Raw genomic sequence first — 16,082 nt, forward strand, 5'->3', positions numbered from 1 at the left:
TCAGCAAGTGCATGTTAAGGAAAATTAAACCCATCATTTCCTGGGAATCCCAGTAGTTGCTTTGCCGTATCCATTGGTCAAAAGTTACTCTTTTGTGGGAGAACATGCAAAAACAGATGTTAGTTATTAAACAGCAATAGTTATCTAGTTATATCCTGTGAGGTACTGAGGGTCCTCAACTCCTCCTCCAGCAAACGTGAGTTGAGGGTGCTCAGCACCTCTCTGAATGAGGCCCTGCAGCTTGTGCTGTTTTTGTATATAAAGGGAAAGCCATACCCAGGTTTAAAATCCTTGGTTTCTATAGGTCAGTTTAAAATCCCATCCCTCTGATTGTCTAAACATATCAGAAGCCAATGGTATGACATGGTCAGTAATGTTAGCAGGGAACACTGAAAGGATCTTGTGAGCATACTTCTAATTCCCAGCACGTACACATTTTATATCATACTCACAAGGATAAGGAACTTTAAACCAGGGTGCTACCAACAGCACTCCTTGTCTAGCGTCAGTGCGAGCATAGAACCCATACTTTGTGCTGTCAGGTGGAAAGACGTCTGTTACAGTAAAGATGAAGCAAAGCAACCATGACACCAGGATAGCCAGAATAATCTGGGGATGAGGAGGGAAAAAAAAAGGTATTTAAAGTGAACACACTTTATCCAATTATCAACAAGGAAATATTCAGCAATAGTGAATTGTTCATGCAAACCTCTATGACCTACATATCAGACATACTTAAAACCATAATAATAAATCCTATAATGGACTTGTTGGATAGATTATCCTTTAAACAAACTGCATCTAGAAAAGCTTTAAAGTCGACTTTTTCCCCTTTTTAAAACAGGGAATGCCTCCAAAGTGAGTACTTCAGGAATTACTGCACTAGTTTTTGTTTTAACAAAAACATAAAAGGAAGCTTTTCACATAAACTCAAGTGCATATTACAGAAAGCCTGAAGATAGTGAACTTTACCACTCCCTACTTTGGAAAGCTAAATTTAAGATGTGAACCCCTCCTTCCTCCTCCACATTCCTTCACTCCTCCTTTTCCCACCCTGGACCCTGTAACTGGTTCTGCACAGGCACAGGGGACAGCCCACATGGAGCCAGCTGCAAGAATGGGGACTAATAATACTAGAGGTTTGTCACCATTTCCTGTACCAAATGAAAAATTTTGTGGCATTTCTTAATAGTGCATCTGTGCTGTTATCCCCATTATTATTTTTTGTGATCTGCTGAACTGGTTGAAGAAAAATCAAAACAGTCTTCACCAATTCAGAGAAAAACAAAGAGTCCCTTCAGACTTTATTACACCATAACCTGTGGTATGGAAAAAACAAAAGCAATTTTATTCCTAAGTGAAAGACAAGTGGAATTACTTACGGGAAACATTTTGAAAAGCTGCAACCTGTAGGCTGTCCATCCTTTTTTGGATTTGTAAATTGGTAAGGGGAATTTGACATTCCTTGCATATTGAGAAAACAATAACACTAGGAAAATGGTCCTGAGGGAGAGAAAAAGGGCAATAAATCGTTTGCATCAGTACTTTAAAAATCCTTCCCATTACGAATATAATATTGCCATCTCTTGCGGACATTCTGCTTCCAAGGTATAACAGCATATTTTGGTGCTTAACCAAGGTGAAACATCTTTACAGAGAGAAAATGAATACTGTAAGTATGAAGTCATTGTAATGAGAAAGCTAATACTATAAAATCTGTATACATGCTTTAGAGTGTCATAATACAGCTAGAGGTAAATAGGTCAGAACAGAGGGAGCGAGATTAAGAGATCTAGGCCACTGAGTGATGCATTTTCAGAGATGGGAAAGCTACTGCGATTGAGGGATATATTGTTCTCTATAACTCCTGTCTTTAGGGTGCTGCCGCTACCCATAGCCAGGACTGTGTGAAAGCACAGAGATCTAGGACCCTATGAAATCTCACTGCTAAATACGCAGAAGGGGAGGTCAGAGACAGGCTGGAGGCAAGTACATGGAGAGATCTTAATACTTGGTACTTACATAAAGTCTATCATCGCCAAATCACTTTACAAACATTACTCAATTAAGTTACCAAAAAGTCAGTTCTGGCATCAGCTCTTAAAGGCTCCAATTTTGTGGTGTATTCACCCTCCAACATGTGAGTGCAACGGTCAAAGATTAATGAGTTACACATTAGCACAGGGTGAAATTTCACCCCTATGCAGAAGGACAGCTTAAGGCTTACACACCACTTACATTCTCAAAATAGGGTTTAAGTGATATACAGAACCTGTGCTGGCTCTCTGGCACAGGGGTGTAATTCACTTATCCTTTAGGTTAATAGATAAAAGCTGCACAATCGATTTATGGAAAGTAAGTCCTGGTGAAGCCATACTCTAATTCCCATCCCACTGCTAAGTTTTTACAGGAAACACATTTTTTCTCTGAAAACAATTCATGTTTTCTCGGACTCCAATAACAGAAAGAAGGAGAAAGTGTTCAAAAGTGAAAGAAATGCATATCCATTTAGAGACAGCACAAAGCAGGGGAAGATGCAGCTTGTGTAATGCAGAGTTGTAGGGCAACACGAACTGCTAAAACCACCCACACTGTTTTGTCTAATATGATACTAACGATGGCAAACAAAAAACAAAAAATCATGATCTCTCCCCCTCCCCACCCCCACCTGAAGGCCAGGCAGACCAATATTCAAAGTTCCATTCAAACTTTAGTGTTAATAATAATACTGTTTATTACTTGTACTACAATAATGCCTATAAGTCCTAGTATTAAGCAACCATTTCTCTTGTGCCAAAGCATCTGATTCGAGTTTTGGACTTGCCTCTGGGTCACAAGTGCAAACTTCTAGCTTAGAAGGATTAAAAAATATTAATTTAGCACTGTTGTAAGATTTTAAGTCACTGCTGCTCATACTGTGAAGAGGATCAACAAGGCACAGTATTTAATATTTTACTCAAGCTCACAATAGCGGAGAACAGTCTTGATGCCTAAAAATTACTAACAAACGACCTGAAAAAAGGCCTATTCCAGGTCCTACCCAAAGTAGTCACCTCATATGCTTCTATAGTCTCTTACTGTATTCTGTGCTGACCTTGAACAAGATACTAGTCCTCATCCTGAGAGCCAGTCTAGCTCTAATGAGTCAAATCAGAAGGCAAACTACGTAAAAACTGGAGTTAAGCTGTCCTAAATATAAACCCTTTTTTAAATTCTAGGAGTAGGCTACATCCCCAATTCAAAGATTTTAAGCTTTTTTCTTTCCGTCTTTTCCTGTTCCAAATCACCTTTAGTCCAGGAAAAAAACAGGCTTTGTTCTCTCAAACTCCAGGTACAGAGTGTTCTGTGCAGGAGTAGTGTCATTCATACTTGCAAAAGTATGAATGATAAAAGGTACCTTTCCTTGCATTTGAGGTACATCTTGCTCTCTTCAAAAAAAGACATTACTGAGATGAACTACTTTTGTTAAGTGTCACTAGCTCACCCTAAACCAGAGTTCAACTGGTTGCAGATAGTATTAAATAAAAGTAATGATAAGAACTCAAACTGGATTACCCAAACATGGCAGATGTTACAAGCTTCCTAATTCAGTGGTTAAAGCACAGAAGTGGGAGTCAGAACTCGAAATGTAATTGCAACTCTGCCACTGCCTCATTGGGACCATACACAAATAAACCTCTGCGTCTCAACCTGATGATCTACTAAATGGGTATAACATTAGGCCTGCTTCAGGGGGGAATATTGAGGCTTACTGGCAGTCTCTGTATAGTATTTTGCGATCCTTGGATGAAAGACATTAAGTAAACACAGAAGTATTATAACTAAATTAGAATATTTTGCCCTAAGGCCCTGTGACAAGGCAATTTTCCTGCAATATTCTTGAAAAACATTATTGAATTAAGTTTAAGCATCTTTGGAGGTCACTGTATTGAACACAAAGTTTATGTATTTTTGTGGGATTGGATGTAATTTCTCTGAGGGAGGGAGGCGTGGGGAAGGAAGACATGGCCAATGAAAGCCCTGGGAAGTATGATGAGCTTCAAAGGACTATTTTAAATAATGTGCCAGACAAGAAGGAACTTCTGGAACAAACAATTGAGTTTCCTAGGAAATGCCTGGGGGAAAGTGAATGCAAACTTTGCATTCAAACTTTGCAGACCCAACTTTTTAAAGTTAAACCCCAAGGAGAGAATCATAGTCCGCTGATTATCTATTCTCAGAATCTGAAGATCAAAGATCCAAGCTGTATACAGGAGAGACTGACTTATTCATGGGTGTGCTTGTTCTCAGCTAAAGCAGTGATGAACCTGTAACCACAGCAAAAGCCCTTTGTGAGGCCTGAAGGATGGATCAACGTGCCAGAGCCCATAGCCCTAGCTGGATTGGGCGGGGGAGGGAGAGGAGAGGTATTTCTGGTAAACTTATTGGCATGCATGAAGAGTTTTATTGTTTTTAAAAGGTTCTCTCTGTAATGCTTTCATCTGAAGAACAAAGGTTCTTGCTTACAAAGAACTGCGGGGTAACTTGTAGCTGGGCAATTACACCTGTTTATAGCCTCTGAGGAGAAAGCAAAGTGCAGATGCAGGCTGGTTTAGGCAGTCTGGCTTGCTGGGGAACTGAAAGTGTAAGCAGGGAACTATCCAAACTAGAAAATCCCCAGTCTGGAGGGAGAGAGAGACAGGTCTCACTCAAGAAGAGGTAACAGCTGAAGAGCCTGGAGCCCAGAGTGGGTGCCCTTACTGGACAATGCAGGGGGAATTCACGTGGCGCTGTCCTGAAGAGTGACTGGCCTTATTCACCAAACAGACCAGCGTCCTAGATGCACAACTGAAGCACAATCTAGGAACTCATGCTTCCCAATCTTCACTCGGTGCTCACACTATGATGCATCCTAAGAGTAAATTATTTCAGCCTTGGACTCTGATTTGTGTAACACATGAGGTCAGAAAACTGTTTGGGAAATTAAAAATCCTGTGAAACAGGATTAACTGCCTGTTTAATAAAGAACAGATCATTCACAGGTACTTTTATGCCTCCCAAGTTAGCAACGCAACTCTTTGTAGCATGTCATGGTATTTTCAAACGAGACTTTTTTTTTTTTTTTTTTTTTTTTTTTTTTTGCAGGTTAGCTGCTTTTTCTTTTTTTTAAATATGTTGAATTTAGCTGACTGAGGAGACACTTTCCAGTCTTGTACAAATTTCTACACTGCAGGAGTCAGACAGGATTTATTGATTGGCCAATACTTAACTATTTAATTGCTATTCCCTAACAACAAATGGAATGGGGGAGGAGGTGAGAAGTCCACCCACAGTGGGAAACCTAAGAGTTGCTGCAGGGATTTAAATGCAGAAGGAAGTAAGGGAATACACAAGGTCGCGGATGGAGAAGAGAAACAGAGAAAGTAAAAATAAAGGGTGAAAGTCACACACGTGCTAAAGCTGTGCATATTTCCTCACTAACCGTTGTTCAATGGGAATGCAGGAAACCTATATAATGAACAAAAACTACCAAAACACTAATTACTACTAAAAGCTACGTCCTACCCTTTGTCTTTGTGCAAACCACTCCCTGACATGAGCAGGAGAACCACTGTGGAGTGACAATGGTATGCATCCTTACTTCATAATGCAGCCCAGATAACCATATCCAAGGGTACTTACAACATAGCAATACCCCAGTGTTTGCCTGCTCTCTCCCCTGCAGCCTGGAAACCCGACAGGCCAATCAGAGCCACAGTTGGTGTAATTGTCAGAGGTCCAATGTATCTCAGGAGAGCTCCAGGAAGGCCAAGGAAGCCAATCACCACTTCTATTAAGGAGGACATGATAATAGCCCCTTGGATCTGAACACAAAAAGAATGGGAAAAAAATACAGGTCAATTAAGTTTGAAATGGATACACTAAATATGCTTTTTCGGCTCTGGGTTATAAACTGCAATTAAAGAATTCAGTGACAAAGTAGGCCTAAGCAAACTGTTTTTCGTCATACAACAGCTAATTATGAGTTTAAGTGACTTATTGCTTACGTATAACACTTATGTTTTTCTCCACAAAACTATTACCCAACAGACCAATGGGCCAGTTTGGCAGTTGTGTGGATAGCACATCACACTGTCATACAGGAGACCTGGGTTCCAGGCTAACCTTTAAGCTCTCAGATCGAACCGGCAAGGGCTGGTGGCGCCACGGAGGTGAGATGCTCTTAGCTCCTAGGGGCAGAGTGTATGCTGCATTGGTCACAAGTGCTCCTTAGAAGCTGGCATAGAGCAGCGTTGTGGTCTCAGGAGACTGCCAGCCTTCTTGGCTGCAGGGCTCTTGGCAGGATGTAGCTATGGTTTGAACATGGGGAAGAGAGAGGGGTTGTTTTAAATCGAGGAAAAATTGGCAGCCCAAAGCGACGGGATGGGAGATAAGTTCCATGACACATGCCTCAACTGGACTATGCTACCACCTATCCTTCTGTAGTGTGATGTCTGGGCACAACCCCCATCCTGGGCTCTGTAGGACATGAGAAAGTTCATACTAAAATGCTGGAGGTGGGGAAGCAACGAGGCAGATTCAGCAAGTCTCTGGGGAGCATCAACATCTCCATCAGAACTGAATCCAGCTTGAGAAACCTTGATGTCAAGTGATTTGCGAACTGCCTATTGAACAGCCTATTGAATTGCTGAGCAAGGGTAGGCAAGTGGCTTGATAAAGTGTTTAACTGCTACTGGTGCACACAAACGACACAGTCTAAGCAACGGAATGTTAGTCTCCCTTGTGTATTGTACCGTGTGTCTTTTTTAACATGGTAAATGACTCATTGCATTCCATTTTCAGTCATGCATAAAGAACGGTTAAAATTTGCACGAAGCAGATAACGGGATATATTCACACTGAATGGTAGTGGAGGAAGAAATTACAAACTTAAAATACAAGAACATGTAGAGGTATGGATGAGAAACCTTAACTGAAATGGGATGATCAACGGAGAAAGGCTACTTATGTTACCTCTCGTATCCTGGGGTACCAGATATGTTCAGTGTGCAGCAGCTCTGTTGTTCCATTAGTAACTGTTACATCTTGGAGGAATAAAAAACAAACATGCTTTCATTTCTATGTCCCCTTCAGAGTGTTTTTGTTATTTAGGAAGGGAAAGATTCACCTAATACTTCGGCAGTAGTTTATTTTTTAGACTGATCGATGTTTGAGAAACAAAAACATTCCAGTCCCAGCAATCAGCTCTCAGAGTCTGTCCATACAGCAACTAGACACCAATGGCTGGCCTGGGCCAGCTGACTCAGGCTCGCAGAGCTCAGGCTACGTGACTGTTTCATTGCAGTGTACACTTCTGGGCTCGGGCTCTGGGACCCTGCACAGTGGAAGGGTCCCAGAGACCAGGCTCTGGCCTGAGCCCATTAGTGTACATGGCAATCAAACAGCCTTGCAGCCCTTGAGTGGCACAGGCCAGTCATGCGATTTTCTTTGCAGTGTGGACACATCCTCAGAGTACTAAGACAGCAGCATTTCATAAGGGCTAGCCACCAATTCCACCCATTACACCAGAGTGGTAAATCCTAATTTGCCAAATATAAGGGTCAATTGTGAATTCTTTTCACCCAAGTAAGAGCTGAATGGGAACGTTTTCATCAGGAGAATTACTTGATTTTATACAATGTCTAAAACAGTCAAACATTTGTTAAATACTAATTTAGCTAGTTCATTCGAGTGTAACAACTTGTATCTGACCCCTTTAGAAGGGTAGAAATGGTCAAGAGCAAGACAAAGCAAGGGTCCTTTTCCACAATAAACTGAAACCAGTATCTCATTTGATCTCTAATACAGGAATAAGCCACAACAGGCTGTTAACACATGCTTCAGTGCACTGTGATGCATCAACTTGAAAGCAGATCATCTTCAACCACCACCTAGCCTACTAATGTACACCTTAGCATGGCTTACTGCTATGGACACTGAAAATGTGTGTGTAATTTCATAACATCCAAGGCCTGATTTTCTGAGCTACAGACTTGGATATCTACCTTCTCAGATATTTGCAACAGCTCATTTCAGGTTTTATATAAAAAAGCAAGCACTGAAAGTAAGAGGGTCACAATTAATTAAAGGTATCTGGGGCCTATGTGAGGTAGCTGGAAACTGTCTCTTTCCACCCTTTAACATGCTTTTCCTTTCCCCAAGTCAAGCTGCCTCATTCTGCACACGTAAGCTCTTAAAATCTACTGTAGAAAACTGAACTGAGAGCAATGACATAGTTTCCACTTCAGTTTTTTATTTAAGGAGAGACCAGATGGTCAGGTTTCATCTAAAAAATAACTATACACCTGTGGAAAACTTCTCAAGACGTTGGGGTTGGCAAAAGAGACACTGAAGGCCTAATCTGGCCTACAGTTTTGTTTGCTTGTTTAATTGGTGACATTGAGGTAGAAACAACCAAAAGCTGGCTCTCAAAATCCAGGTTCATTATGCAGGGATAACAGTTAAACATCTATTTCATAGAGTTTACAGCTAAAAGGGACCATTAGCTCTTCTAGTCTGATCTCCTGTATATCACAGGCCATAGAATTTTGTCCAATTATTCCTGTATTGAGCCCAATAACTTGTATTTTACTAAACCATATTTTCCAGAAAGGCATCCAGTCTTGATTTTCAGACATCAAAAAATGAAGAATCCACCACGTCCCTTGGAATTATTTTTCAATGTTTAATCACCTGCACTGTTAAAAATGTGCTTCTAATTTTAATTTGTCCAGCCTAAGCTTCCAACCCTTAGTTCTTGTTCTGTCTTCACTAGAGCCCTTTAGTACCTGGCATTTTCTTCCTATGGAGGTACTTATACACTTTAATAAGATCACTCAATTTTATTTATTTATTTATTTATTTGGATTAACCAAACAGATTGAGCCTCTTAAGTCTCTCACTCCAAGGTATTTTCTCCAGCCTACAAATCATGTTTTGTAGCTCTTTTCTTCAACCTCAAATTTTCAACATACTTTTTAAAAGGCAGATATCAGGACTGTATGCAGAACTACACGGTATTTCAACACTGGTCTCATCAACACTATGTACAGCAGTAACAATCATCTCCCTACTCCTACTCATTAATCCCTTTGATACATCTCAGGATTGCATTAGACCTGTGCGTCACAGCACTGCACCAGGAATGCATGCTGAGTTGCTGGTCTACTATAACCTCTAACTCCTTTTCAGTTGCCAGGATACCGTCCCCAATTCTGTAAGTATGGCCTTCAGACCTTACTCTTAGAGGTACAGCTTTGTGTTTTAATACAGTCAAATGTATTTTGTTGTATGGGCCCTGTCATAAACAGATAGTTAAGGGTTAAGGTTCTTTTACCTGTAAAGGGTTAACATGTAGTACCTGGTGACCACCTGACCAAAGGACCAATCAGAGATGAGATAATTTCAAATCTCTGTGGAGGGAAGCCTTTGTCTTTGTGAGAACTGTTTTTGGATCTAACAGAGTACAGTCATGTCTCCAAGTTCTCCTGGAGTAGTTTCTACTAATTAATAGTGAGTATTAATTAGAAAGGCGAATTAGTCTTATGATTTGATTTCTATATTGGCAATTGTGTGTTTGCTAAAGGAAATGCTTTATTCCTGTTTGCTGATATTGCTTTTACTGAGAAAAGGGGGAGAGGGGATTCTCTCCAGAGATTAATAAGGTTATACCCTATGAGTGTCCAGCTTGGGCTCATAGAGATTCTGTACTTTCTTTTTGTTCTCTTAATAAATTCTTTTCTTTTCTTTGGACTTGGTTAATTCCTTCCCTTGGGGAAATTCAGGGGAAGGGGAGGGGGAAGTGGGCTGCTTCCCTGTGTGTAGAGATTCAAGGCATTTGAATCCAGGCACCTCTGTCTCCGGAGCAGGGGAGAGAGGGAAGAGGGGGGAGGTTCCTCCTCTGTGAATTGATCTGTGTTCCCAAGGGGGGAAACAGGGGTGTCCCGGCCCACGGAATTGACCGGGTGGTGGCAGCCGAAGGGGAGACCTACCCTAAGATTTTAGGGTGGGGGAATACATGCGGGTCCTCACTTTGAAACCGCCCAGTTTCAAGTGAGGGTAGACTCTGACAGGCCCAGATTACCAATCAATCCAGATGACTGCTCTATCCTTATTTACTATTCAGCTGGTCTTTGGGTCATCTGAAAATTTTATCAGCAGCAATTTTATATTCACTTCCAGACTGTTGACCAAAAATGCTGAATAGCATTGGACCTAATACTAATCCCCGTGGAACCCCCCTAGAAATAACCCCATTCAATGGTGATTCCCCAATGACAACTATGTTTTAACATCTCTCAGCTAGACAGTTCTTATTCCACTTCACATAGGTTTTGATATAGATATAGTACTACTATTTTAATTTTTGAATACTGACATAACATTAGCAGTTTTCTGAATTTTCCCTGTTTTCTCCTCAGCCAGATCTTTTATAACACATGGATGCAAGTTATCCTGTTGATTTAAAAAGGTCTATCCCTAGTAGCTGTTGTTTCAAATCCTTCTTAATTAATAATAGACTGGAAAGTATTTCAAAATGCTCATGTGACAAGAGTACATCATCCTGCTTCATTCCAAATGCAAAACAGAAATATTTATTGAACACGTTTGCCTTTTCTGCATTATCAACAATTTTGCTATATCCATCCAGTAACAGGCCTGTGCCACCGCTATACCCCACTTACTGAACCAAAAAATCCACCTTATTGTCCTTAGCCCTACAAGCCATAGATTTTTTCCTGATATAATTAGCTTCTCTCTCTCTCTCTTTTTTTAAACATTTCATTTACAAGAAAAGCGCATTTGGCATGGAAATCACTAAAAGAAAATCAGAACTCCACAACAGCATTTTTACAAAATCATTTTTTCAAAAGCAGAAAAGCATACTTTTCTCCTAATCTCCCCACTCGTCCACAAAGAGAGGTCAATGACATATCTTTTGATATGTCAGTTGCAAATTAGATGCCTCATTTTGCGTTACCTTGGTGATTTATCACATGGTTAAAATTCCACAAGCATACATGACTTTCATTTACCTGTGTTATTACACTTCCACTTGTCCAAGGAGAGGATAGCTCTGGCAGGTGCTAAGAATGCAAAAGCACTGGCTTGAAACAAAGGTAACCTGAAGGAAATGGAAAGAGAAAATATAGACATTTATAGTTTGCAACATCATAACACTGTTTCTATGTACCTTTCTACGTGTGGTTTTCATGAGGTTAACCCTCCCCAACTTACTAATCTTTTTTTCACTGTTTATTAGAAATTTTGAAGTAAACAAATTTTTATTTAAAGGAATAAAAAGAAATCATAAAAAATCCAACCACCATCTAGAGGTACAGAAAGGCATTAAATGCAATAGCAGCTATTATCAGTAACAAATGTTACTGAACACAGGTATGCAGACACCAGGTATTGGTACAACAAGATCTTTATTCAATGTGGGGAAAGGCAGTGCATAACAGGTATATAATAAAACAGTACAAGTGTCAGGGGCTGCATGGATGCTGAATGTGCAGAAGTACAGTATATGAAGCGTTAAGTTTCTTTGTGAAAGGGAAGTCATTCTTCACATGGTTTGAGTAAATGCCACACCTTAATTGCATAGCTGGGATTAAAAGCATATATAGTTTGATCATTGAGTTATAAAGCAGGTAAAAACTGATAAGTTCCAGGTCAGCAAGAGCAATAAATCTGGAAGCTGAAAGGATATTAAGAGAAGACATGTTTAATATTGTTTATATAAATTCCCAAAAAGGTTTTAAAAATGACATCCATCTGTATAGACATATCTTTGTATGCATTCAGTAAGCTATAGTTTGCACATGTTAAAATAGTACAGGTCTGTCTCATCTTATGCGGGGGTTCCGTTCTGCGGTTAGTGCGTAAAGCAAAAACCGCGTATAGTCAAAATTACATTGAGTTGAATGGCAGGCAGAATCGCCTGCACTACAGAAACAGTATTTAAATTGTTATTTTTCTCTTTTTTTAAATTTTGTTTTGCCAACCACGTAAAGCTGAAATCGTGCATGTTAAATGCGCGTAAGATGCGACAGATCTGTAATAGACATTGCTTAACTATTTAAGAATAACACTTTGAACTGGTGTCTACATACTGTTTTTGAGAGATGGTCACATAGTTCTCTTTAAAACCAGATCAAACTATGGCACATGGAGCACTTCCTGCTCATGGGGCACTGGCTAGACTCCTGCCTTTCTGCTGCTTGTACAGCCACAACAGAGAGCCCCGATGCCCACAGAATCAGCAGCATAGGAAAAGGAGCAAAACCAGCGGGCTCAGCTCGGGGTGACAACTAGCACAAGAAAGTGGGACTAGAAATGCAAAATGCAAGAACAACCGGAGGGAGGACCTTCCTCAGTGAGGTACTTCAGGGAGTAAGATGAACAGAGGAGGTGATGAGTAGCTAGAAAACAGAGGAAATAAGAACACGCATGTGTTATCATCATACGTTCACAGGCAGGAAGAGGGATCAAGAATTGGTTTATGATTGGCAGGGGAGGTGGTCCATGAGATTCTTTTACAAGAATTGGCCCACACAGAGAATTTAGAAACCTCTGCTTTTTAAACATTATAAGTACTGACAGCACATAGATCACAAGTGAATGGCCATGACTTTGCTTGGATTGTGAGGATTCTACTCAGATATGAGTCCCTATATCGGGTACTCGTGGCAAAAATCTAAACCATATCCTGGGGAAAAAGAAACGGTGTTCGTTGTGAGCAAATGATTCACCTCAGACCTTTAAGCTTCACTAGACAAACCGAGTACATGGGCACCCAGGGCAAAATATGTAATGTCTGAAACAAGCTACTACTCCTCACCTCTACCTACACACTACTCCCCTTCCCCTTTACAAATCCTTTAATTAATATACCTCAAACACATTCTTCAATAATGAAGTCAGTTTAGTGTTTCAACTTGATTCCAGTAATATACTACATGCAGAAGCAGCTTTTCAAACCTTGTGTAAATTTAACTTCATCTGTAACATGCACATGTTGTGAGCATTCAAAGCTTAACATTTGTTCCTTTCAAATGATTAGATATCAGCACATTCTATGAATATTAAACAGTCACAGAAGCCTGGACTTCTGCTGTGTCAACTTGCCTCCATTTGACACAAAACTTCTTGATGGATACATTTAGATTATTTTTTTTTTTAAATCATAAAATTACAATGTCTTGGAAGAGATCAGTGCAAAAGAATTCAGGAGCTGAGCTTTTTAACTATATTTGATAAGAAACTTGTGTGAAGCATTCAGAGATATGTTCCGAGCTGTGGAGATTTTTTTTTTTTTTTTAAATTAATGATGTTCGAATTTTCAAGTAAAACACTGAAGCCCTGATTTAGACAAGTATGTACATGTGTGCTCAGGTTAAGCTTTTGGATATTCTGCTTTGATAAATTATTTGTACATTATCTAACGCTGTTTTGCATGACTGATCCCTCAGGCCTTGTAAATCAAAGCTGACCTGCTATATTGATCATGAGAGTTCCTGCAGCAGACAAGAGATCTGCTTTGTTTTTTCCTAACCAGAAATTAACATAATCTATCTTACTTGGTTACAGTAGTAAGCAAGTAAAAAACAACCATAACCAGTTATCTTTCAAGATAGCTAGCATCAGCACTGGCCTTGGTTAATAGTTTGGAACATATTCTGTAAAATGTCTTTCCAATTTTTAAGAATTATGCTACCTACAGCCATATTTAAACAAAAGCTTATTTTTAATGTGCAATTTCAATTTGGGCTAGTGCAGTATGTAGTCCTTAGTCCCATTTCTAATGTTTACACTGCAGTCAATTCACAGAGAGTAAGTTCTAATGCAACACTGAGACAAACACCATTGCTGCAAACACATAAACCACAGTATAAACGCTGAAGCTGTTTTGTAAAAGGTAAGGTTACTCGAAGAATATAAATTCACAACAAACTTGCAAAAAGCAAGATGCTAATTTAGAGTTTAAGTCTAACGGCAAGCCTGAAGTGGTTTTGTAAAAGGCTCGAAGAAAACCAGTTACTCGTCTTCTCGTAACTGTTGTTCTTCGAGATGTGTTGCTCATATCCATTCCCATTAGATGTGTGCACGCCGCGTGCACAGTCATCTGAAAGTTTTCCCCCAGCAGCACCCGTCGCATCGGCTCTGGACCCCCCTCGAGTGGCACCTTCATGGCGCTCAATATATAATCCTGCCAACCCAGCACCTCCTCAGTTCCTTCTTGTCGGTTACTCGGACAGAGGGGAAGGCAGGTGGGTTTGGAATGGACATGAGTAACACATCTCGAAGAACAGTTACGAGAAGGTGAGTGACTGTTTTTTCTTCTTTGAGTGATTGCTCATACCAATTCCAGTTGGGTGACTCCCAAGCCTTACCTAGGCGGTGGGGTCAGAGTTATGGAATCGCTGACTGGAGCGCCTCTTGGCTGAAAGCTGCATCATCTCTGGAATGCCGGATGATGGCATAATGAGAGGTGAACGTATGTACCGAGGACCAAGTTGCTGCCCTGCGGATTTCTTGTATCGGGACCCGGGCCAGGAATGCCACTGAGGACGACTGAGCTCTCGTGGAGCGTGCCGTATGAGCTAGGGTTGGTGTTTTGGCCAACTTGTAGCACGTGCAGATGCATAAGGTGATTGTAGAATCATAGAATATCAGGGTTGGAAGAGACCTCAGGAGGTCATCTAGTCTAACCCTCTGCTCAAAGCAGGACCAATTCCCAACTAAATCATCCCAGCCAGGGCTTTGTCAAGCCTGACCTTAAAAACCTCTAAGGATGGAGATTCCACCACCTCCCTAGGTAACCCATTCCAGTGCTTCACCACCCTACTAGTGAAAAAGTTTTTCCTAATATCCAACCTAAACCTCCCCCACTGCAACTTGAGACCATTACTCCTTGTTCTGTCATCAGGTACCACTGAGAACAGTCTAGATCCATCCTCTTTGGAACCCCCTTTCAGGTAGTTGAAAGCAGCTATCGATCCCCCCTCATTCTTCTCTTCTGCAAACTAAACAATCCCAGTTCCCTCAGCCTCTCCTCATAGGTCATGTGCTCCAGCCCCCTAATCATTTTTGTTGCCCTTTGCTGGACTCTTTCCAATTTTTCGACATCCACATTGTAGTGTGGGGCCCAAAACTGGACACAGTACTCCAGATGAGGCCTCACCAATGCCAAATAGAGGGGAAGGATCACGTCCCTCAATCTGCTGGCAATGTCCCTACTTATACAGCCCAAAATGCCGTTAGCCTTTCTGGCAACAAGGGCACACTGGTGACTCATATCCAGCTTCTCATCCACTGTAACCCCTAGGTCCTTTTCTGCAGAACTGCTGCCTAGCCATTCAGTCCCTAGTCTCTAACAGTGAATGGGATTTTTCTGTCCTAAGTACAGGACTCTGCACTTGTCCTTGTTGAACCTCATCAGGTTTCTTTTGGCCCAATCCTCTAGTTTGTCTAGGTCCCTCTGTATCCTATCCCTACCCTCCAGCATATCTACCACTCCTCCCAGTTTAGTGTCATCTGCAAACTTGCTGAGAGTGCAGTCCAGGCCATCCTCCAGATCATTAATGAAGATATTGAACAGAACCGGCCCCAGGACCGATCCTTGAGGCACTCCACTTGAAACCAGCTGCCAACTAGACATGGAGCCATTGATCACTACCCGTTGAGCCCGACAATCTAGCCAGCTTTCTATCCACCTTATAGTCCATTCATCCAGCCCATACTACTTTAACTTGCTGGCAAGAATACTGTGGGAGACAGTATCAAAAGCTTTGCTAAAGTCAAGGAACAACACATCCACTGCTTTCCCCTCATCCACAGACCCAGTTATCTCCTCATAGAAGGCAATTAGGTTAGTCAGGCATGACTTGCCCTTGGTGAATCCATGCTGACTGTTCCTGATCACTTTCCTCTCCTCTAAGTGCTTCAGAATTTATTCCTTGAGGACCTGCTCCATGATTTTTCCAGGGACTGAGGTGAGGCTGACTGGCCTGTAGTTCCCCGGATCCTCCTCCTTCCCTTTTTTAAAGATGGGCACTACA

At 41.1% G+C, this 16,082-nt stretch overlaps 1 protein-coding gene across 3 annotated transcripts in view; it reads right to left on the reverse strand.

Annotated features, from left to right (window-relative positions):
• The window catches only part of SLC23A2 (solute carrier family 23 member 2), a 110,399-nt gene that overhangs the window by 15,369 nt on the left and 78,948 nt on the right, over positions 1-16,082 (reverse strand). For all 3 annotated transcript variants that reach the window (XM_045005071.1, XM_045005069.1, XM_045005070.1), the window contains 5 exons: positions 11,055-11,143; positions 6,994-7,064; positions 5,662-5,843; positions 1,383-1,503; positions 453-609 (listed from right to left, as the gene is read on the reverse strand). In XM_045005071.1, the coding sequence (XP_044861006.1) occupies positions 453-609; positions 1,383-1,503; positions 5,662-5,843; positions 6,994-7,064; positions 11,055-11,143 (620 nt within the window). The remainder of the gene's footprint in view (positions 1-452; positions 610-1,382; positions 1,504-5,661; positions 5,844-6,993; positions 7,065-11,054; positions 11,144-16,082) is intronic.

The sequence above is a fragment of the Mauremys mutica genome, chromosome 2 (assembly GCF_020497125.1).
Source record: "Mauremys mutica isolate MM-2020 ecotype Southern chromosome 2, ASM2049712v1, whole genome shotgun sequence".
Taxonomy (NCBI): domain Eukaryota; kingdom Metazoa; phylum Chordata; order Testudines; family Geoemydidae; genus Mauremys; species Mauremys mutica.